The sequence below is a fragment of the Micromys minutus genome, assembly GCF_963924665.1.
Source record: "Micromys minutus genome assembly, chromosome: 1".
Lineage (NCBI taxonomy): Eukaryota > Metazoa > Chordata > Mammalia > Rodentia > Muridae > Micromys > Micromys minutus.
The window spans coordinates 145,147,378-145,169,418 of NC_137969.1; the positions used below are offsets into that span (position 1 = coordinate 145,147,378).

The 22,041-nt window shown below is 44.4% G+C and overlaps 2 protein-coding genes across 3 annotated transcripts in view; one reads left to right on the top strand and one right to left on the bottom strand.

Annotated features, from left to right (window-relative positions):
* G3BP2 (G3BP stress granule assembly factor 2) overlaps positions 1 to 15,704 on the bottom strand; it is a 74,839-nt gene extending 59,135 nt beyond the window's left edge. Inside the window, exon 1 of the mRNA XM_080930401.1 lies at positions 15,568 to 15,704. The gene's annotated coding sequence lies outside the window, so the exon portion shown is untranslated. The remainder of the gene's footprint in view (positions 1 to 15,567) is intronic.
* Positions 15,705 to 15,815: 111 nt separating this feature from the next.
* The window catches only part of USO1 (USO1 vesicle transport factor), a 62,113-nt gene continuing 55,887 nt past the window's right edge, over positions 15,816 to 22,041 (top strand). The window contains exon 1 of one of the 2 annotated variants that reach the window (XM_080930381.1): positions 15,816 to 16,175. In XM_080930381.1, coding sequence (XP_080786507.1) covers positions 16,110 to 16,175 — 66 coding nt within the window. In that variant the 5' untranslated portion in view covers positions 15,816 to 16,109. The remainder of the gene's footprint in view (positions 16,176 to 22,041) is intronic. The other variant, XM_080930380.1, reaches the window with a different exon arrangement.

Consider the following 22,041-nt stretch of genomic DNA (forward strand, 5'->3'; position numbering starts at 1 on the left):
TGAGTACTAAACAGCATCATCTTACAAGATGCAGCTGGCAAGGCTTTTTTTTTTTTTTCCCAGGAACTCTGAAGTCACGTTTTTCCCGTTCCGGAAGGTAACTTCCACAAAGACAGTAACGGTGTCTGTTTCAACCATTACAGATCGCAGTGGCGCAGCTCCCAACCCATGTTGGTTGAATAAATAGAGATAAAACCAAAGTTCAAATCCCTGTCTCTTTGACCTTACCGTTCTTCCCACTAAATCAAACTACTTCTTAATCTTGTCTCTTGATCTTGTCATCTCCCTGACATTAAAAGGAAATGACAAAATGAACAAAAGACAGGAGGATCAGAGTGAAGGGATGTGAGGCACTGAGACTCCAGCATCAGCCACAGTTGAAGCCCCTTGGGCTCTCCTCAAGAGTAATTAACAGACTTGTCAGGAGTCCAGATGATGCGTCTCTTCCACAGCTGTTTCTGATTGGTATGCTGTATGATTCTGTTGCTTATGAGTATTTTAAAAATAACAACAAAAAGCAGAAGGGGCCAGGCAGAGAGGCAGGCAGACCTCTGTGAGTTGGAGGCTAGCCGGGACTACACATTGAGACCCTATCTCAAAATCAAAAAATAAAGCTAGAAATTATTAACAGAAAATTTAGAAAGGGGACTCACTCAGAATCTTCCCACTAAAGAAATAACTAATCTCCTTACTGTGGGCTAGACTGGAACTTGCTGTGTAGATCAAGATGACCTTGAACACAGCCATCTGCCTCCCAAGAGTTCTAGTATTAAAGGTATGCACCACCATGCCTGGCCCCAAAATATAACTGCATTTTTTTTTTTTTTTTTTTTGAGACAAGTTCTCTCTGCACAGTGCCCTGGCTGTCCTAGAACTCATGATGTAGGCCAGGCTAACCCTGACTTCTGTCTCCTTCCCGAGTGCTAGGATTAAAGGCATGTGCCACCCTGCCTACTGTTGTTCTGTTTTTATTTTTCAAGGTAGGGTTTCTCTGTGTAACAGAGCCCTGGCTGTCTTGGACTTGCTTTGTAGACCAGGCTGATCTTGAACTTAGAGATCTGCCTGCCTCTGCCTGCCTCTCGATAGGACTAAAGGCGTGTGCCACCACACCCAACACCCCAGCACTACTTTCTATTCACACTTTACTGTACTTCTTTGTAAGTTTTCCCTTATGTATGTCATGGTTTTTCTTTTATGTGCATGGTTGTTTTTTGTGCATGCATGTCTGTGTATCACATGCATGCCTGGTCTCTGAGTGGAACATAAAAGTTCATCGGACCTGGAACTGGAGTTACAAATGACCGTGTACCCACCACAGTGCTGGGAGTCGAACCCTATGGACATATTTTAAACAAGCTGGGGTCGTTCCATGACTGTAATTTGAACCTGGCTTGTTCCTCTCCTAGTTTCCTGTTTGACTCTGTCATGCACGGATATCATTATTTCGTAACATTTATTTGATGTGAGAGTTTTAGTGAGGTGGCGTGAGATTCTGCTGCCAATCATCAGCAAAAAGTTCATGTGCCCTCACAGGAGCTCAGCGGCAAGGCAGTTTTACATTTCCAATTCTTCTGTCAGGAGAGGGAAACATTTTTACAGTTCCCTCTTTCTTACTGTCAAATATTTTAAAAACTACAAAGAATCAATAACCGTGACTGTGTTTGTTTATCAAGCTGAGCAAATGCCATTCTCTGACCATTTTCCATTTGAAGTTCTTTCCAGAAGCTAATCATTGAGGGATAAAGGAATACCTGTTAGCCCAACACAGATGGGTCAGCCGGGAAGGAGAAAAGACCCAAAGATGCAGAAGTCTGCACTGAGTCTTTATATAAGCGTGACACTGCTTCCTTCCACGTAGCTGCTCTGGGGATGTAATGATTGGTTGTTTTTGTTCTGAGACAGGGTTTCTTTGTGTTATCCTAGCTGATCTGGAACTCTTTATGTGGACCAGAGCGCCCCACCACATCCCACATGGGTTTCTGTCTGTCTGTCTGTCTGTCTTTCTTTTTTTCTACTAAGATGCCCATACTACAACAGAAAACAACAAAATACATCTCCCAACTAAAATTGGATACAGTTCTTAGCAAGATGGGTGTAAATCAAAACAATGCCTCTTGAGCTGGAGAGTATGGTTAAGAGCACTGACTGGTTTATCCAGAGGTCCTGAGTTCAAATCCCAGCAACAACATGGTGGCTCACAACCATCTGTAATGAGAGCTGATGCCCTCTGCTGGTGCATCTGAAGACAGCTACAGTGTACTTATATAATAAATAAATAAATCTTAAAAAAAAAAAAAAAAGACTGCCTCTTGGAAAGTTTTCCACATGGGAGGCAGAGTGACAACGATGATTCATAGGCTGGGTGCTTTGCTCGGGGTCAGAACACTCACCCAGCATGTACAAGCCCCCAGGTTTTATCCCCAGCACCATAAAAACAACACACACGCACACACACACACACAGGTGTGTGTGTGAAAACAAACAGTATATAAGCAAGCCCACTCACACAACTGATGCAACTTAGTGCAAAGACCAACACCTGGGAGGTCGAGGCAGGGGGAGTTCAAGATCATCCGCCAATACATGGCAGGTTCAAAGCCACTAGACTACATGATTCTCTCTCAGAAAAAAAAATATTATCACTAATAATGAAAAGTTAGGGGTGTGTGTGTGTTTGTAAATCGCCTGCTGGAATCTTGGTGCTGAACTCTGGTCCTCGGGACCAGTGTGTGCATTCTCACCACTGAGCCATCTCTCCAGCCCGGAAGGAGTCTTTATTTTGTATGTTATGCATGTTTTGCCTGCATGTATGTATGTATGCCATATGTGTTCCTGGTGCCCATGGAGGCCAGAAGGAAGCACTGGATTCCTCAGAACTGGAGTTAGCAGGTGGTTGTGGGCTGCCATATGGGTGTTGGGAACAAACCCAGGTCATCCAACCAGAGCAGCAAGAGCTCTAAAGCAATGAGCCATTTCTTCTGCCCCTCCCCCAATAAATTCTTTTCTTGGGGAAAAAAAAAAGAAATTGACAACTAAAGATACGGAACATATAAATGAAATATTTAATCCAAGCCCTGGATAACAACAGCAACAAAAATCCCCGATAAAAAGGTATTTAGTGGGACTACTGGCAAAAAATAAAATAAAAAATAAAGATAAAGATAATAATGTAAAGATATGCAGATAGAAGCCAGCAGCCGGCAGGGGGGGGGGGGGAGGTGCACGCCTTTAATCCCAGCACTGGGGAGGCAGAAGCAGGTGGATCTCTGAGTTTCAGGCCAAATTGGTCTATAGAGCAAGTTCTAAGACAGCCAGAGTTACACAGAGAAACCTGTCTTTTTTTTATTTTTTAAGATTTATTTATTTCATGTATATGAGAACACTGTTGCTGTCTTCAGACACCAGAAGAGGACATCAGATCCCATTACAGAAGGTTGTGAGCCACCATGTGGTTGCTGAGAACTGAACGCAGACCCTCCGGAAGAGCAGTCAGTGCTCTTAACCACTGAGCCATCTCTCCAACCTGAGAAACCTGGCTTGAAAAACCTTATTTAAAAAAAAAAAAAAAAAAAAAAAAAGATACTAACAAGGAATCACAGCTCATTTCTTGATTTTAATCACAGCACTGCGTTATTTAAGAAAACAGTTTCATCTTTAGGATGTGGATGATGAAGTCTTTGGGGGCGTGCCAACACATTCCTCAGGGATGGTTCAGGAAATGTATATGTTTGCAAGGAACAAAGCTATTAGGAATGCTTCCATTCGAAGGATCTGGGTGAAGGGCATAGAGGAATTCTTTATATAGCATTCGCAGCCTCTCCCTGGTTCTGAAATTAGTTCATTAATAAAAGGTTTAAAGGGTGAAAAGATGGGGTGCTCAGTGGGTAGACTCTCTTGGGTCCTCATCCGTACCCTTTCTCCTCCCACAGGATATTCTAGTGTGTCATCCTGTGTACTGCCTGCCTGCAGGGGTCTCATCTGAGACAGTCTTCCGTGTTCTGTTACAAGTGTAGAGACCCAGAAAGATGCAACAGAGGGAAGCCATCTGCCCTACAGGTGTAGCTCAGTGATAGATCACTGGTCCGCATGTGTAAAGCCCTAGCTTCTATCTATTTTCTTTTAAAGATTTATGTATTTATTTTTATATGAACACACTGTAGCTGTCTTCAGACACACCAGAAGAGGGCATTGGATCTCATTACAGATGGTTGTGAGCCACCATGTGGTTGCTGGGAATTGAACTCAGGACCTCTGGAAGAGCAGCCAGTGCTCTTAACCACTGAGCCACCTCTCCAGCCCCAGTTTCTATCTTTTTAATAAAAAAAAAAAAAAAAAAAGATTTACTTACTTCTATTTTATCTGCATGAGTGACTTGCCTACAAGTGTGTATGAGTACCACGGGTAGGTGGTGCCTAAAGTGGTTGTAAGATGGTGTCACATCCCCCAGAACTGAAGTTGTGACCTTCTGTGTGCATGCTGGGAACTGAACCTGAGTTCTCTGCAAGAGAAGAAGCAAGTTTGCTTAACCATGGTGCCATCTTCCAAGCCCCTGGCTAAGCATCATGGTGGGTGGGGATGGTTTTCTAAGGTGGCAGGATTGCAAGAGAAGCTGTCCAGATTTAAAGAAAATGTGCCTTTTTGCTCTTGTTCCACGCCAAAGGCAGGCTTCATTCTCTGCAACAGGGAAAAAGAAAGCATGGGAGAGAATCGTGGGGCTTGGTACAGGAGGAGGGAGGGAGGAGGGGGAGGTACAGGGTGCCAGTCCTGTGTTGGCTTAATCAATAATTCAAGAAACCAAGCACATCTGCTTTTCAGCGTGCTGGTACAGTGAACTATTTTTAAGCGCTCGGCAGGGGGGGGTCACTATCTATGTGGGTGATGCTCAATAGGGCTGCAGAAGTGAGTCAGCAATTTCATCCAGTTTCCTGGATCTCACACCAGGCACTTTCTCCCCTCCCAGTCCTGCCTAGAAGCCCTCTGACCCTCTTCCAATCAGCTCCTCCGACTGTCTACCTCCACGAGGGGGGAGGGTAAGGATTCCATATAACAGGTTCTGGGAGCAAACCGGCTCACTGAGAGACCAGGGCAAGGCTGCCGGATAGGAAGGACCATTCTTCCAGCCCCAACTACTGCATGAGGTAAGCTCTAGCTAGCCAAAGGGAAGCTGCTGCAGGGCACTGAATGCCAGCCAGACCAATCTGTCCCTCATGCCCTGCTGTGGGTCCTCACCATGTACCTCATCTGAGACTGCTTGGATTTCCTATTGCTACCTCACAGACTGAGGCCAGGACTTCAGGTACATTTTCTTTTAAAATCTGGACAGACTTCAGTTTCCACTGCAATCCTGCCACTTTGAAACTGTGGTCTTGAGAAAATGACTTTGTTCCCCCACCAACCCCATGATGCTTAGCCAGAGGCTTGGGCAATGACTCAGTGGTTAAGAGCTAATATAGGCTCAAACGAAATGTGTTCAATGTGTCACTGCCTGGCTTTGTTTAAAATGGTGTGGATTCTGAACATTCTTTAAGTTCCTGACGTTTACTGTGCCATCAAATTAATACCGGAATCATTTCGCTCTGGCCCAGATTCTAGGCCCAGACCTAGTTAGCGGCCTTTCAGGAAGGAGGATGGCTCACATGACCTATGGAGATCTCAGAGGTTTTGCTGTTTGAGACAGGACCTCACTTAGCTCCGGCTGGCCTACAATAAACAGATCCTCTCTTCTCTGCCTTCTGAGCGCTGGGATGGAAGGTGTGCACCCCTACACCTAGCTATTTGCTAGACATACATTTGCTTACACATACATGTAAGATATATGTGTGTCAGTGCCCATGTGACAGCACTCCTGCTGGGCTAAAAGGACCACTCTGTGCAGATTTATGTATTTATTTTTATGTGAGTACACTGTACTCAGTAAATACACTGTCACTCTCTTCAGGCCCACCAGAAGAGGGCATCAGATCTCATTACAGATGGTTGTGAGCCACCATGTGGTTGCTGGGAATTGAACTCAAGACCTCTGGAAGAGCAGTCAGTGCTTTTAACGGTTGAGCTATCTGAGCCATCTCTCCAGCACACTTCTAATTCTTTCTCTTGGCTTAGTCAGTGCTCTATTGCTGTGAAGAGACGCCATGACCAGGGAAACTCTTAAAAAAGAAGATGTTTCATTGGGACCAGTTACAGTACAGAGGTTCAGTCTACTATCATGACAGGGAACGGCGGCCACCAGGCAGGCACTAGCACAGTAGCTGAGAGCTACTTCCTGATCCAAAAAACCTGCTTTTGAAGCGTCACCCCCCCCCCCCCCCCGCCCATGCACTTCCTCTAACAAGGCCACACCCTCTAGCAAGGCCACACCTTCTGCTCCTCCTACTCCCTTCATACAGAGCCACTCTAGCCTTCAAGTATGAGACTATGGGAGCCGTTCTTATTCAAACCGCCATATCTACCTTCAGGTATTTCCTCTCCAGTAGAAATACAAAGTGATACGAAATTCCTTAGATTAAATAACAGTGTGCTCTGTGAAAGGATTTGAAGAGCCACAGAGTGGATGCTACCAATATGCTAATGCAGAAGGGAAGTGAATTCGAAGAAAAGAAGCCTCTGTCTCTGTGTGTCTGTCTATCCTTCTCACTCCACCTCTCCTGCCACTGTCCAGGGCCTTCTGAGTGGCCAGCAGGGGATAATGTCTATATCTAACTCTCTTCTTCAATGTATTTTGTCTGTGACAGTTCTGGAGTCTCCACCTGCAAGTTGTTCAGCTGAGCTCTTCACGGTTCTGTGGCGGCGGGAGAGGGGGTAGGATGGAGGGGTGGGGGGGTAGAGGGTTGTAGTCACTAATCACATGGCATTGGCACACCATCAACTCCTTAAAGAACTAGAATTGGGGGGCTGGGAATGTAGCTGAATGGGAAACAGCATGTTTAGCATGCTTGCAACCCTTGTTCTAGGTCCCAGTATTACACACACACACACACACACACACACACACACACACACACACACACACGGGGGAGGGGAGCTGGTGGGGAGGTAGTGATTAAAATTTAAACAAACAAACCTGGAAAGGGAGGGGACTTTGAAGGTGTAGGCTGGCTAGCTATGGAAGTTTCCAGTCCCAGACGCTCAGGCTAGTTTGACAGACTACATTGTATTCTCAAGAGACTGGGCAACCTTTACTATTCAGCCTGCCACCTCCTCCACGGGCCACCAGCAAATACAGACAGACAGCTGCAACTTGCCCTGTACCCAGGCTAGGGGGAGAAGGAACTATGACTACAATGAATCACCTTACCCTTTCATGGAATCTTGGCATCAGCCAGTGAGAACTTCAAAGGCTTGGCCTAACAGTGGATTGGGACAATAAAAATGTTAGTCCCTTGTCTTAAGTGCTTAGGACCTGCCCGTTCGCCAGCGGGAGGGAGAGGGCAATGGAGGTGCCGAGGTGATGGTCAGAAGGTGCACAGAAGCAAACGTGCAAGAGCCTGGATTTCAGAAACTCGTTCCTTGATAGTTTTATAAAAAAAAGTTGCTTGGCATTCCTAATTTAGATATTTCCATAAGTAAGCATTTCTCTTTGTCATATTTTCTTAAACTTATAAACATACCAGGAAGACGCATTAAAAAAAAAAAAAAAGTCTAGATCTCCTTGCAGACGAGGGAAAAGAAAACCACCACAACAAATTCATCAAATAACAGCATAATTTGCCATTACTTTGCAAAGCCATAGAACTAATGTAATGTGTTAATGGCGTTGCTGAAAAATCATTCTAAATACATTGAGGAGAGATGGTTCAGTGGTCAGGATCGCTTGCTGCTCTTTTAGAGGACCTGAACTCGATTCCCAGCATCCACATGGTGGCTCACAAGCGTTTGTAACTCCAGTTCCAGGGGAGCTGACCCTCTCTTTCAGCCTCCTCAGGCACTGCATGCATATGGTGCCCAGACATTTGTGCAGGCAAAACACCCATATACATAAATAATAACAGTAATAGTAAAGATGATGATGAGAGAAATTCTGAAAACCTGGTGAGGGCCTGGGAGACAGCTCAGCAGGCGGAGGTGTTTGCTGCCAAGCATGGCAGCCTGAGTTCCATCCCAAAAAACAGCTCCCAAAAGTTGTTCTCTGAACTCCACACACACGGTTTACGTTACGCATGCTCCCCATGACCCACAAACAAACAAACAAAAACAAATAAATAAATGTAAGTTTTAAAAATCTAACAAAAAAGTCTGCTGAAGGAAATGGTAAATAACTGTGAATATTCTATTTTTCTTTAAAAAAAAAAAAAGATTTACTTACTATATATCAGTACACTGTAGCTGACTTCAGACACACAGAAGAGGGCAACAATCAGATGATTATGAGCCACCATGTGGTTGCTGGGAATTGAACTCAGGACCTCTGGAAGAACAGTTAGTGCTCTTAACCACTGAGCCATCTCTCCAGCCCAACTGTGGTATTCTTATACTGCTAAAGTTACTAATATCACAGAACTCCATCTCTCTCTCTCTCTCTCTCTCTCTCTCTCTCTCTCTCTTTAATTTTAAAGATTTATTTATTCTATTTAAATGAATACACTTGTAGCTGTTTCCAGAAACACCAGTAGAGGACATCAGATCTTATTACAGATGGTTGTGAGCCACCATGTGGTTGCTGGGAATTGGACCTCTGGAAGAGCAGTCAGTGCTCTTAACCACTGAGCCATCTCTCCAGCCCCAGCTATCTCTTAAAGGACATCCATTTTTCTGTGCATTTTAGGATGCTCTGAGGTTCCCCCCCAACCCCCCCCCCCGACAATACACACCAAGGAAGGTCTGGGTCTTCACTGTTACATGTATTATACGTTCTGAGTCCTATTCTCTAATCTTACAAACAACTGTACCAGGAAGGTACGATTCCAGTTCCATTTCAAAGAGGTGGAGCAAGAAGCTCAGACTTGAGGGCATGCACACTATCCCAACTATTTCAAGTCCTGGCGTTGGTCACCTATGAAGGGTGACTGTCCAACATTTTTGCCTCTGAACCTTTTTGTTTAAACCAAAACAGGAAGCATTAGAGTTTCAGTCAATTGGAGAAGCAAGAACCCAGACCATTTCTGGCTCCTTATTCTAACAGAGATTCCCAGAGCTTAAGCAATACTTTGGAAAGGGCTTCCTTCAGGGGCTGGATTTATGGAGCTGGAGCATGGTTGGCAGAGTGCTCCCTGAGCATGCACGAGCGAGGGCCAGTCCCTACCGCTGCATAAATACAGAACTGCAAAGCGGCGCTCATCTGAAATCCCAGCACTCGGGAGATAAATGCAAGAAGATCAGGAGTTCAAAGTAATCCTCATACAATACAGTGAATTTGAGACCAGCCTGAGATACATGGAACCCTGTCTCAAAGAAAGTGCCTCAGATCAAAAAAGAAGAAAAAAAAAAGAACAAGAACATTTCCTTTAGACTGATCTTCTCAGTGGCGTGAGCACTCAGAATGGCTGGGACTCTGGGTTTAGCCTCCAGCTCTACCAAAGGAGAAAATATATAAAACAGTGAATACCATGTAATACAGTTATTTATATTAGCAACAAAACAGTATTATATTTGCGCGCGCACACACAAACACACACACACATTGTAAATGAATGAATATACAATTGCTTATGTTAACTGCCTGGGTAACCAAAAAGTGGTAAGAAACTTCCATACAGACCCCTTTCTGCATATTTTAGGTCAGCAGTGTGTGATAGTTAATGTTTTGTTTTGCTTTGTTTTGAGAGAGTCTCATGTATCCCAGGAAGGCTTTACATTTATGAGATTGCATAGGCTGACCTTGATTTCCTGATCCTCTACCTCCTAAATGCTGGGATTACAGCCCATGACAATCAAACTTGACTGTCAACAGGATGCAAATAAGAAGGTCCCAGGAGCTGAATACAACATGCCTCTGGGATTATCTGTGAGGGCATTCTAGGAAGAATTTACTAAGGTGGGAAGATCCAGCTTGAATGTGAGCATCATTTTTCTACACAAAGGTAGAAGAAGAAAAACAAGCCAGCAACCAGGAGCAGCTGCTTCCTTCCTTCCTTCCTTCAACTCTAATTATTTTATGTGCACGGATGTTCTGCCTGCGTGCCTGTGCAGCACATGCGTGCCTGGTGCCAGCAGAGGCTGGAAGAAGGTATCCGATGCCCTAGAACTGTAATTAGATAGTAGTGACGTGCAGGTGCTGGAGATCAGACCTGGGTCCTCTGCCAGAGCACTACAGTCAGTGCTCTTAACTGCTGTGCCGTCTCTCCCGCCTCAAGTGTAGTAAACATTAAGGAAGCTGTGTTGACCATAGGGAAACTGGACTGAGATTTAATGCTAAAAATGTTAAGTCCTTCCTTCCACAGATGTTTATATTTACTTCTGATAAAGATTAGCGGTCCATTTAATCATTGAAGGCCACCAACATATCTATGAACAAAATTACACAATGTATTATATTAATACAATTTTTAAGTGAGGTGTGGTAGTGTATACCTACAATTCCAGAATTTGGAAGGGGTAGGAAAGGGGATTTGGAATTCAAGGCCAGACTCAGCCAGGTAGTAAGTTCATGACCATCCTGTGTTGTACTATAGCCTGTTTCAAAAAGAAAAATAAATAAGGCTGTGAGAGGCTGGAGAGATGGTTCAGCAGTAAAGAGTATTGGATGCTCTTGCATGGCTAGGATTTGATTCCCAGCACCCTGGAACCCATTCAGATCCAGAGGTTCCAACGCCCCCTTCTGGCCACAAAAGGCACTGCAATATGTGGTGCACAGACATATACACAAAATGCCCATATGCATACATGAAAATTAAAAAATAAGGCTTTTAATTTTTTTAAAGATAAATTAGAAGAAAAATCTGAGGATCCCTAATGAATATGCTTAGCAAACTACAGAATCTGCTTTATACACAAGTCCACACTGGGAATCTCCTCTTTGTCCCTGTGGGTCAGATACTATGCTAAACAGTGGGGTAAAACAACTTACAAAAGGACTGAAATCTTTGCTATAATAGAGTTAGAATTCTAGGAGTTGAGGAGGAACAGACAATAACAAGATGAAATATACACAGCATATACTATATATTTCATGAATCCTAAAATGAACCTTTTCCCACTCTCTTAGGGTTTTACTGCTGTGAACAGATACCATGACCAAGACAAGTCTAGTGGAAGACTGGCTCCAGGCAGCTAGGGTGAGGGTCTTTTTTTTTTTTTTTTTAATTTCATTTATTTAATATATGAGTGTTCTGCTTCATATATATTTGCCTGCCTGAAAAGGGCGTCATATACCCTATAGATGGTAGTGAGATACCATGTGGTTGCTGGGAATTGAACTCATGACCTCTGGAAGAGCAGCCAGTGCTCTTAACATAGGATGAGAGTCGTAAGTGCACAATCACAGTGACCACCTACTCCAACAAGACCACACCTCCTAGTAGTGCCACCCCCTGGGCCAAGTATATATAAATCATCACACCCACTTACAAAATCTAAGCTTGGTATGTTTGTTTTGGTAGGTCGCGCCTTACTGGAAGTACGGAGAAAGCATAAGCCTAGCAGAGAGAGGTAGTGGAGGGACTCCCAGGAGTCAGGCAACACTGTGTAACACCTAAGCCGACTTAAACAGGGCAGGGACGATGGAAGCCTGCAGGTGGCATGCCTCTAGGTGAATGGAAGAAGCAAACTTCCCAAACAGGAAAAATACATCAGATCCCATTACAGATGGTCGGGAGACACCACATGGTTGCTGGGATTTGAACTCAGGACCTCTCCAGCCTGACAAGCCTTTAACTTACGGTATGGCCACAGTGTTGATGCTAAAGAGAAAGGATAACAGCACACAGGGATGCAGGCTTTGGAGCCAGACTGCCAACGTGTGCTCACTTCTGCCTACCGGAAACCACTGGTCAGGTAACGCTCTTATTTATCTGTTTGTAAAACATAGCTCAGAACACTGCGTCACTGAGTTGCTGTGAGGATTTAAGACAATTATTATTGGGCCTGGTGGGATGGTTCCTATCAGGAAGTCCAATACTCAGGGTATGAACTCAGAGCTAACCTGAGTTACACAGAGAATGAAAGCCTGCCTCAGAAAAATACAACGAAGCATTCAAACAAACAATAAACTACATGTATTTATGACACTGCAGACTGAATCCACGGCCACATAAATGCTAAGCAAACTTTCTGGATCGTAGGAGGATTGTTTGCAGGGGACTTCTTTTTCCCTGTTAGGTGCCACTTAACTTGCTATGCACCTTGAAATTAAGATCCCCACCTCTCCCGCCTTCACCTCCTTGAGGTGATACAGTAGCGGGGATCACAACCAGGGCTCCACACATGCTTGGGGAGCATTGTACTGACCTGAGTTGGAGTTGTACTCGCTGAGCTGGACCTCCAGCTCTAAGCGAGCCTCTAACACAGACAGACCTACACCTGCAGCCCTGCTAGGGTTTTTTTATGCAAAGGACTCTGAACACAGCCTAACAGAAAAAGGGTAAAGTACTTGACATTGCTATTGATTAGTCCTGACCTTTGACCCCGCAGCCTCACTATCAACTTATTTGCTGTATGTCATTGAGTTAATTGCAGAGTAATGAAGAGTCGTATTAACAGTGTTTTGAGACATTGCTTTTCCTGTAGGAGTGCTTCAAAAGCCAGAACCTATGGGGTCACATTATCAGATATCCTGCATATTGGATACTTACATTACAGCTCAGAACAGCAAATTACAGTTACAGTTACAAAGTAGTATTAAAACTAATTAAGGGGCTGGAGAGATGGCTCAATGGTTAAGATCACTAAGTGCTCTCCTTGAGGTCCTGAGTTCAAATCCCAGCAACCACATGGTGGCTCACAACCATCTGTAATGGGATCTAATGCCTTCTTCTGGTGTGTCTAAAGACAGCTACAGTGTACCCATATATGTAAAGTAAATAAATATTAAAAAAAATAATTAAAAATTCCACGGTTGGGGAGGGGGTCACCACAACATGAGGAACTGTAGTAAAAAGTCTCAGCATCTGGAAGGTTGAGAATCACCACTGTGAGGCATAGACAATTCTCCTCGATTCATCCTTCACGCTACAAAATAATTGTACACTAGGATGTTTTATTCTTTTTGCCCAGTTTTCAACCAAAAAGTAAAAAGAGGCTAGGCAAGCTCAGCCATTGAAGGAAACAGGTTTTAATAACAACAACAACAAAATAGATTTCAAAATAATTGATTTTAGTAGGGAAATTACTCTTATTAACTTGGAGTTTCAGACTGTAGAAATGTTACCAAACAACACCATTTACTGTATTATCCCGAATCCTTACAAAAGTCAGTTACAACTTTCTCATGCTTTCTCTCCCTTCGACAGGTGGTTTTGAACCAACTACTACACTGGTGACTTCTGCCACAGGACAAGAGAACACAAGCAGGAAGATGTCCTTAACTCTTCTAGAAGTACCAGTGTTGATGGATGATTAACACGTAACTCTCTTCTTAGATAAGGAGTCATTTCATGGCTGCTCTCTGCTTGGGCTCCCTCATGTCCTAGCTGGAAGATGAATAAGAGTTTATACCTCCTCTGCCTCCTCCTTAGACCTCAAGTAGTGAACAGGACAGAATGAAGACTGTGAGGCCAGGAAATGCGGATAGGTCACCCTCATCACTTCTGCACCCAACTAACTGTCCGTCCCCCAGTCCTTCTTTCTGTCCTTTTCTCTGTCCTTCCTGCCCACAGTCCCGCCTGCCCAGGGCACAATGTTAAAGAATAAAACAGCTCAAATGACTAACAGGTCATGACCACTATATCCACCACAATTTAAAACAAGGCATTTCAACAAGGTTTGTTCCTTAAAACAATTCTGTAACAACATCCAGGTCCCGTGTTCCATTACCAAATAACAGAGGTGTCTCCGAGTCCCTCCGATCGTATCAGGGCCTTGTCTCTTAAGGAAGGACAAAGTGGGGCTTGGGGAAGAAGAGAGGTCAGGCTCAGGGAAAGGGGAGACGGCTAGGTGAGGTTCTTTGCAGGCTTTACTTGGTAACCGGTGAGAATTTAATGGTTACTTTTTTTAGGCTGCAACAAAATGCCTCCATGGAAAATGTCTAACACAAAATGTCAAGCAGAGGACAATACTCGGCACGGTAGTTCTGGCAATAGTGTCCCACCGTGCTCTATGCCCAGGCTTACGACCTTGGGGCTATCACGATGGCCCGTATGGCGTGTGTTCTGTAATTCACAGGCATAACAGACGTCTTTCTTCACATTTGCATATCCATCCAATAATTTATTCATTTATCCATCAAAATCACTCTATGATTGGTAAATACACAAGCAACTGACATACTAATGTCCAGTCATTAGGTTTGGCTTAGCAGGTTTTAATTCGGTGTCCACTGGCAAAGTGACAGCACAGGGTCTTCGTCTGGATTTCAAGGGACCCTCTCTCCTGAGATGCTGGAGCAGAGGCTTAAGGAACTAGCAGGGATCTGCCTCACAAAGAGGGAAAGGGCACACTGAAGCACAAGAAAATTCAAGGGACACGGGAGCTTCAGCCCTAACAGGTGTGTCTGCCAAACTAAAGAGTCTGGATGTCATTGTATAATCCGGGGAACCACTGGAGCATTCTAACAAGAGGGCTGACATATTTCTTCTTGGGCTCACCCAAGGGTGTACTGAGGGAAGCCAGGGCTGAATGTAGACAAACTAGTCAGGAGACTACTGCAGTGATCTCAGTGTGGATGGAAGTCCTATCAACAAGCAGAGTATTCCAGGAGAAGGATTTGAGAACTATTCTGTAACTGCACACCACACACTCAACATTGAACATGTAAAGGCGGAAAGCCAAAGTCTGCAGATTCCTCCTTATAGACTAGGAGATTACTGGGGAGAGGTACTCCTACTGAGCACACCAGGGCACACTGTTGGAAGCATTCTGATTTCTTTTTATAGGGAGGCTGGGGAAGACATGGGTCATAATCGTTACATCTGAGACTTATGGGGAATTGAAACCAAGAGATGTGTGAGTCTGTGGCTTACTAGATGTGGCTTACTAGACTGCCTTTCAGAGTCAAGAAATTTACAAGACTATTCCAGAAGCCTGTGTACCTGGCAGCCTCATTTGGAAAGAATAAGTATACCGATTTGGAAATATGACATTATGCTTGTTAAAACCATTGAAAATGTAGGAATTAAGAGTTAATGAAAATAAGGGGCCTTTTCTTACCAAAATAACACTCTGGAATAAATTTATTTCTAATCTTATTAGAGATAAACGCAGTGTTCAATGGGGGTTCCTTCTCACACTTGAAAGTGAGCGGAGAACCTGGTGTTTAGCTCTAGGAATTCCTTTAAACAGGATTAAGGAGCAAGAACTTAGAAACGCGCCCTCCAGTGGTAGTGGAATGAGGGGGTCTCTAGCACCCCCTTTACCACCAAACAAAGCCCTGTGTAGAAATGCAATTTGAGAAGATCAAAAGGCCACCTCGCTCATACCGCTTAACCAAAAGAACCAAACGAATCCTCCCAGGAGACAGGGACACCTTCTCCCCCTTACCTGTCACGCTGGCCAAAGGAAAATTTCACTTTCGACTCAACAAAATAAGCCCTCGGGTTTGACAGCTTGCGGTCTGGCCCGCTCGGTGACAAAACACCTACCAGCTGAAGCGCGCAGTCTAATAAGAGCCTCCCGAGCGGACTGGGCAGGGCTGCGACCACGTGGGTGACCGCGACCAGCAGCAGCAAGCGGCTCAAGGAGGAGGAGGGGGCGTGCCCCTGTGGTGGGAAGCCTGCTGGTGGGCGTGGCCTGCAGCCCCGGGCTAGTGGGCGTGGCCTGCGGTTCGAGGCTCCCTCCTCTCCCCTTTTCCCTTCGCCCTTCGAGCCGCCACGTAACGCCACGTCCCCGCGCATGCGCACCGCGGCTGCTGGTGGTGGCTGTTTCCGGGCTCCGGGGGTCTGAGTGGCTGCTGAGTAGGAGGCGGCGGTGGCGGAGGCCGGGGAGCGAGGCGAGCCGGTTCGGGGGCTAGGCCCTTCTGGGGCGGGGGTCTGTCGTGTTTCCTTTGGCAGAGGGGCTGGTGAAGCCGGCGGCTGAGCGACAAGATGAATTTCCTTCGCGGAGTGATGGGGGGTCAGAGTGCCGGACCCCAGCACACAGAAGCCGAGACGGTGAGCGCAGCGCCGGGGCCGGGTTGGGGCCGGGCTGGGCGAGAACGGGGCATCCACGCCGCCCTCTTCACCTTCCTTCTCCTTGCTCGGACGCGCGAGCTCCCCACGCGGCGGCGCAGCCCGGGCCGTGGTGACAGGAGGGCTTCGGGGACCCGGCACGGCCACGGACCGCGCGGCCCCTCCCTCCTTCCCTTTAACCTGTCGGTCGGCCGGCTGGCTTCGATGCGGGCTGAAGCCCGGCTCCGGAAGGCTGGAAGGAGGTTAAAACCCAGCTGTTGGCGAAGGCTTGTGGCTAAGAATAAAACGATATTCTTGGGGCACAATGCCACCTGTTCCTGCTCCATCAGCTGTAAGAATGGGCGTTTGCTTAGGTGGTTTGTTGGTGGTTCAGACCCTACTTTTCAGGTTCACCCAAATGTGTCATGTGGCAGTACTTCTTTTGCACGCTAACCACTCTAGGGACTCTTCTGCTCTATTGGTGACATGATTTGTTAATTTTTTTTTAATTATTAAGACCAGTGTTTGGAAAACCAGTATTTGATTTTACGTTTAGGATACACTTACTGTGAAGTTTACAGAGCCAATTGGAAACTACTGTGGATGGCTCACTTGAGAATAATAAATTTAGATATACAGAAAAAAAAGACCATGTGTGACATTTTAAAGATAAACTTTGGATAGTTGTAATAGCTCTGTTTTGTGGATTCAGAAGGGTCATAAAATGCCCTGCAAGATAGGATGGAGTCTTTGCTGATGAAGAGAGAATTAAACTTGACCAGAATCTTGGAGGTAGAATTTACCATGACGGAAACTAAGAAACTGAGCGGTCTGCTAAGCCTAGGTGTTACTGCTGATCCCTGTATTTCAGTACTTAGCATGCGCTTTTGGGAATTAACATAATGTTAACCAGTGTAGTTAGTACAGTTTACTAATGTAGTTAGTACTGGGGGAGATGGAGGGGTTTCTAGGACTAAGTCCAGGGCCTGATTACATGCAAGGCAAGTAAGCATTCTGCCACTGAACTGAGCTGGAAGCTGTCAAGTCTATTGCTTTTGAAAATCAGATCTCTTCTTCCCCCAATACCTGGCTTTTCCCTTGTTCTTTCCCACATGGCAACAAGGCTGCTGTTACTAGAAAACCTGGGACTCTAGATTACCGTAGTCACAGCCCATCTCTTTAGCCTTTCTGTATTTTGTCTGATATTTGTATGTCAGATTAAGAGCTTGCTCTGAAATTAGACATTGATTTGAATCCAGACTTCCAAGCTTGATTGTCTTGGACAGATCATGGAAGGCTAACACTTTGTAAAGATGTGCTGGCTCCCATGGCTGTAATGAGTCTTTTGAGTGAGAAACAGAAGGTTTGGCCCTTAGTAGATGCTCAGGAAAGGATAGTTTTGACTCCCAGTAGGTTAGACTGAGATTACCCTTTGGCCTTGTCATGTTTACCTCTGTGAAAGAGGAGATGAGTTCTTCAGAGTTAGAGAAATCTAAGGCTGCTCCTGGAGCATCAAGAGGTCATGCCTCTTTACGCTCACCTTATCTGCAGCAAAGTAACTTGTGCACTTGGTACTGCAGAGCTGTGCCTGAGCCTCAGTTGGGAAAATGCCTCCATGAGATCCAGCTGTAAGGCATTTTCTCAACTAGTGATCAAGGGGGAGGGTCCAGCCCATTGTGGGTGGTGCCATCCCTGGGCTGGTAGACCTGGGTTCTATAAGAAAGCAGGCTAAGCAAGCCAGGGGAAGCAAGCCAGTAAGTGACATCCCTCCATGGGCTCTGCATCAGCTCCTGCTTCCTGACCTGCTTGGGTTCCAGTCCTGACTTCCTCTGGTGATGAACAGCAGTGTGGAAGTGTCAGCTGAATAAACCCTTTCCTCCCCAACTTGCTTCTTGGTCATGATGTTTGTGCAGGAATAGAAACCCTGACTAAGACAGATGCCCTAGTGTCACCATGGTGAACATGTAAAGAGAAACAAAAGAGGTGCCCTTGTCACTCCACATGCACTGAGAATTGAATCAGTATTCTCTTTTGAAGACTGAGTTCACTAAGTTACTGTATGATCAAAGTTAGTCCTTATTGTATCAGAAAGTACAGCTATGACCCTTAGGCCACTATCTGACATGGACTTACAGAGCCTCAGTGGAGTGCATGGTGCATTATTAGATGCTCTCATTGTCGACACTTGATTTGGCCTATGTGTGACTAGCCAGAGCTTTGAACATTTACTGTATAGTTATTTACTACGAGGTTTCTGCCATTGCTGCAGAATTAAATGGTATTGTCTTCAGAATGGTTCTGCATTCTTTCTTTTTCATTTAAGCCTTTTATCTGAATTCAACCTGTTCTACTCTAGTATGCATCCCTAACTTTTCCCAGTATACTACAAACAACCTTTCTTCACAGAACAACCGTTGCTTTATAACTAGGTGAACGTGTCTTGTTCTTTCTTCCATTAATATGGCACACACACACACACACACTATACATATATATATCAATGTATGTGTGTGTGTATGTATGTATGTATGTATATTATATCATCCTTTAAAGTGTCTTTTTTCCAAGAGTCAGTTGGATTTCAGATGTTTTTCCACTAATAATATATTCACTTTAAAAACTTCTTCACTGACATTTCACTGAGCTAAATCTCCAATTCCCCTTCATACATTTTTTAAAAATAATTAGATTTATAGTTCAGATAAACCACAGATATTACAGTCAGCAACTTACAAACATTAGGTAGTAGACAATGCCATTTTATTCCCCCACAGTTGTTAATAACTGAGGTCTCTGTGTCAGGCTTTTTCTCAGAGATTCTTCTCGTGTATGGATTGCTTTAGCTGTTTTCCTACCTTCACTTTTTCCTTCCTTTATTGGAATGTAGGAGGGAGGACAGGTGGGTGGGTGGGTGGGTCGGAGTGGTTTCAGTGCTAGACTTAAACCTCCCTGAGTAAGCTACACCCCAGCCCAGTTTAGCATCTCCTGTGTGTGACAAGAGTAATATTGCTGACTGTGTGTTTCTAACCCTTCATAGCCTCAGCTGAGGGGCACTTTGGACTTTTATTAAGATACTCCTCAAAACCAGCCAAGTAGTAAAGATCTGTATTTGTATCACAGGATCATTAGCAAGTCTGTGAAAAAGGGGGGCACTTAAATCTAGAATTTCACCCACAGTACAATTAATATTTTAAGTTGATTTTTTTTTTTTTTTAATTTATGAGTACATTGTACCTGTCATCAGACATACCAGAAGAGAGCATCGGATCCATTAACAGATGTTTGTGAGCCACCAGATAGTTGCTGGGAATAGAACTCAGGACCTCTGGAAGACCATTCAGTACTCTTAACCTCTGACCATCTCTCCAGCCCCACTTTGTATTTTAAAATCTAGTTCTTTTTAGTATGATTTTTTCTCCCCACCCCACCCCCTTGAGGTAGAGAAAGATACTGTTATCTGAGGATTGAAACCCTTCCACATTGACAGGCTACACACATGCTTGTGAATGCTTACGTCTTTTTAGTTTTATGTCTTCTGTTCAAATAGTACTGTTTTTAAAAGATAGTTCTTGAAAAGGCCATAAGAAATGTGCGTCTATTTGATAAGTTGTAGGAGTTCTGTTTCATGTTAGATCCTGAGGCACGGAAGTGGCCAACAGACCACAGCTGCAGAAGCCCTGTTCTGCTACAGGTGTTTCTGTGGGGTTGATCTGGAGAAACTGGCTCAGAAAGCAGGAGGGCTAACAGCTTTTTAACTGAAATTGCTCAGGGAGGAATGTAACCTTCAATCACAGTTTAGGGCTGGCCATTGGCTCAGCAGGTTTGTCACTTGCCATGCAAGCCTGACAACTTCAGTCCCCACCCAGGACCCACAAAAAAGGAAGAAGAAGAGAACCAGGCTGACAGAGCTGTCCTCTGAACTCTGCATGAGCACTGTGGTGTGAGCATGCCCCACTTATCATAGTGACTGAAAAGAGATTTTGATGATGCACATGTTATGTTAGTATGTGTGTGCTCTGAAATGCCTCTTGGAGTTGCCGCTTTGTCTATGCTAGGAACTAGGTCAGTGTCTTAACTGGAATGTTTTCTCACTTGGCTTGCAATAGGAGTGCAGAGAAAACCAGGAGAGTGATTTGCTTCTGATGACTTTTATGTCTAAGCAAAGATGTCTTCTTGACTCGTATTCCATTTTGAAGGTTAATTACTTTGTGCTCCTTGGGGTGGGGGGAGCTAGAATCACTTAAAGTTTACATGCCCTAACCCTACCAGAGGATGTTCCACCTTGTAAATATAAATAATATTCTTTGGGATGTCCTAGAAAACAATTTGTTATGAAGGAGTTGTGTTTTCTGGCTGGTGGTCACAACAAAACAGAAGAACTCTCTTATATGGAGATGAATAGGTAAGGTGCTGTTTTCCCAGTTTTTTTTTTTTTTTTCTTTCTTTCTTTCTTGTCTAGACCCTGCGTGTACACACACACCTGGCTATGCCTTTTCAGGGGGCTTCATGTGTCTACTTCTCTGAGAAATGTACTTAGGGGAAAATTGTCCTAGCAGATCTATTATACTGTGATAAGTATATAATTGCTTATCTAATTTCTGTTTTTCAAGAGTTCTCTATGATCAGCAGTTATATAACTAAAAGAATGTTCTCTATGATCAGCAGTTCTATAACTAAAAGAATAAACCCTGAAACCTTGTGATTCGGGGTGTAATCACATCTTGAACTGGGTCATCTCCTAGGAGAGGATACCCAGCTCATTTCTAGAAGCTTCTGTTTGCTCACTTCTTTTTGAGACAGGGTTGTCTGGTGGTCACAGCAATCTAGGCTCTCTTTGTAGCCTGGACTGGCTTTGAACTCAGAATTCAACTGCCTCAGCCCTGGTGTTCGGATTATTTATTTTATATAGGTGAGTACACTGTAGCAGTGTCCTCAGACACATCAGAAGAGGGCATCAGATCTCATTACAGATGGTTGTGAGCCACCATGTGGTTGCTGGGAATTGAACTCAGGATCTCTGGAAGAACAGCCAGTGTTCTTACCCACTGAGCCATCTCTCCAGCCCCCTGGTGCTGGGATTATAAACTACCACATTCAACCCATAAATTCTATATAAAAATGCTATACTGACTGTTTAGCTAGTCCAAATATCATGGAGAAGTTATGCTTGTTTATATACCACAGAAGTATTGTAAACATTTCTTATATAAAATACTAATCATCTTTAGTATGAAACTTCTACAGTGTTAGATTTTTAAAAACATTTATTGTTTATGTGTGTATGTTACCTGGGTATCTGGATATGAGGGCACATGTACCCTTGTGTGCTAGCCTGTCAGGATAGTTCTGCTTCTACCCTGTGTGGATTCCAGGGATAACACTCAGGCCATCAGACTGGGCAGAAAGAACCTTTATCTATGAGCCATCTTGCCAGCCCTGTAGTGTTAGGGATTTTGTTGTTTAAATTATTTATTTTTATATGTCTGTGGGTGTTTTGTCAGCTCCATGGGTGTGCCTGGTGCCTGTGGAGGCCAGAAGAGGACATCAGATGCCCTGGATCCGAGTTACAGATAGTCGTGAACTTTGATGTGCTAGGAATTGAAATAAAGTCCTCTGGAAGAGCATCTAGTGCTCTTAACCACTGAGCCATTTCTCTAACCCTTGTAGTGTTAGATTTTAAGATCCTGGTATTTATGACAGGCTGTTTGGTAGACAAATTTCATGATAGACTTGTTGAAAGGTTGTTCTTTTTAGGAATAGTCCATTTCATGGGGAAACTGTGAGCAGTAAATTAAGCAGTGTCGTTAGAACCTTGGTAGATTCACATGTGATTTTAACAAAAATGGACTATGTTGTTGTTGAGGTTATC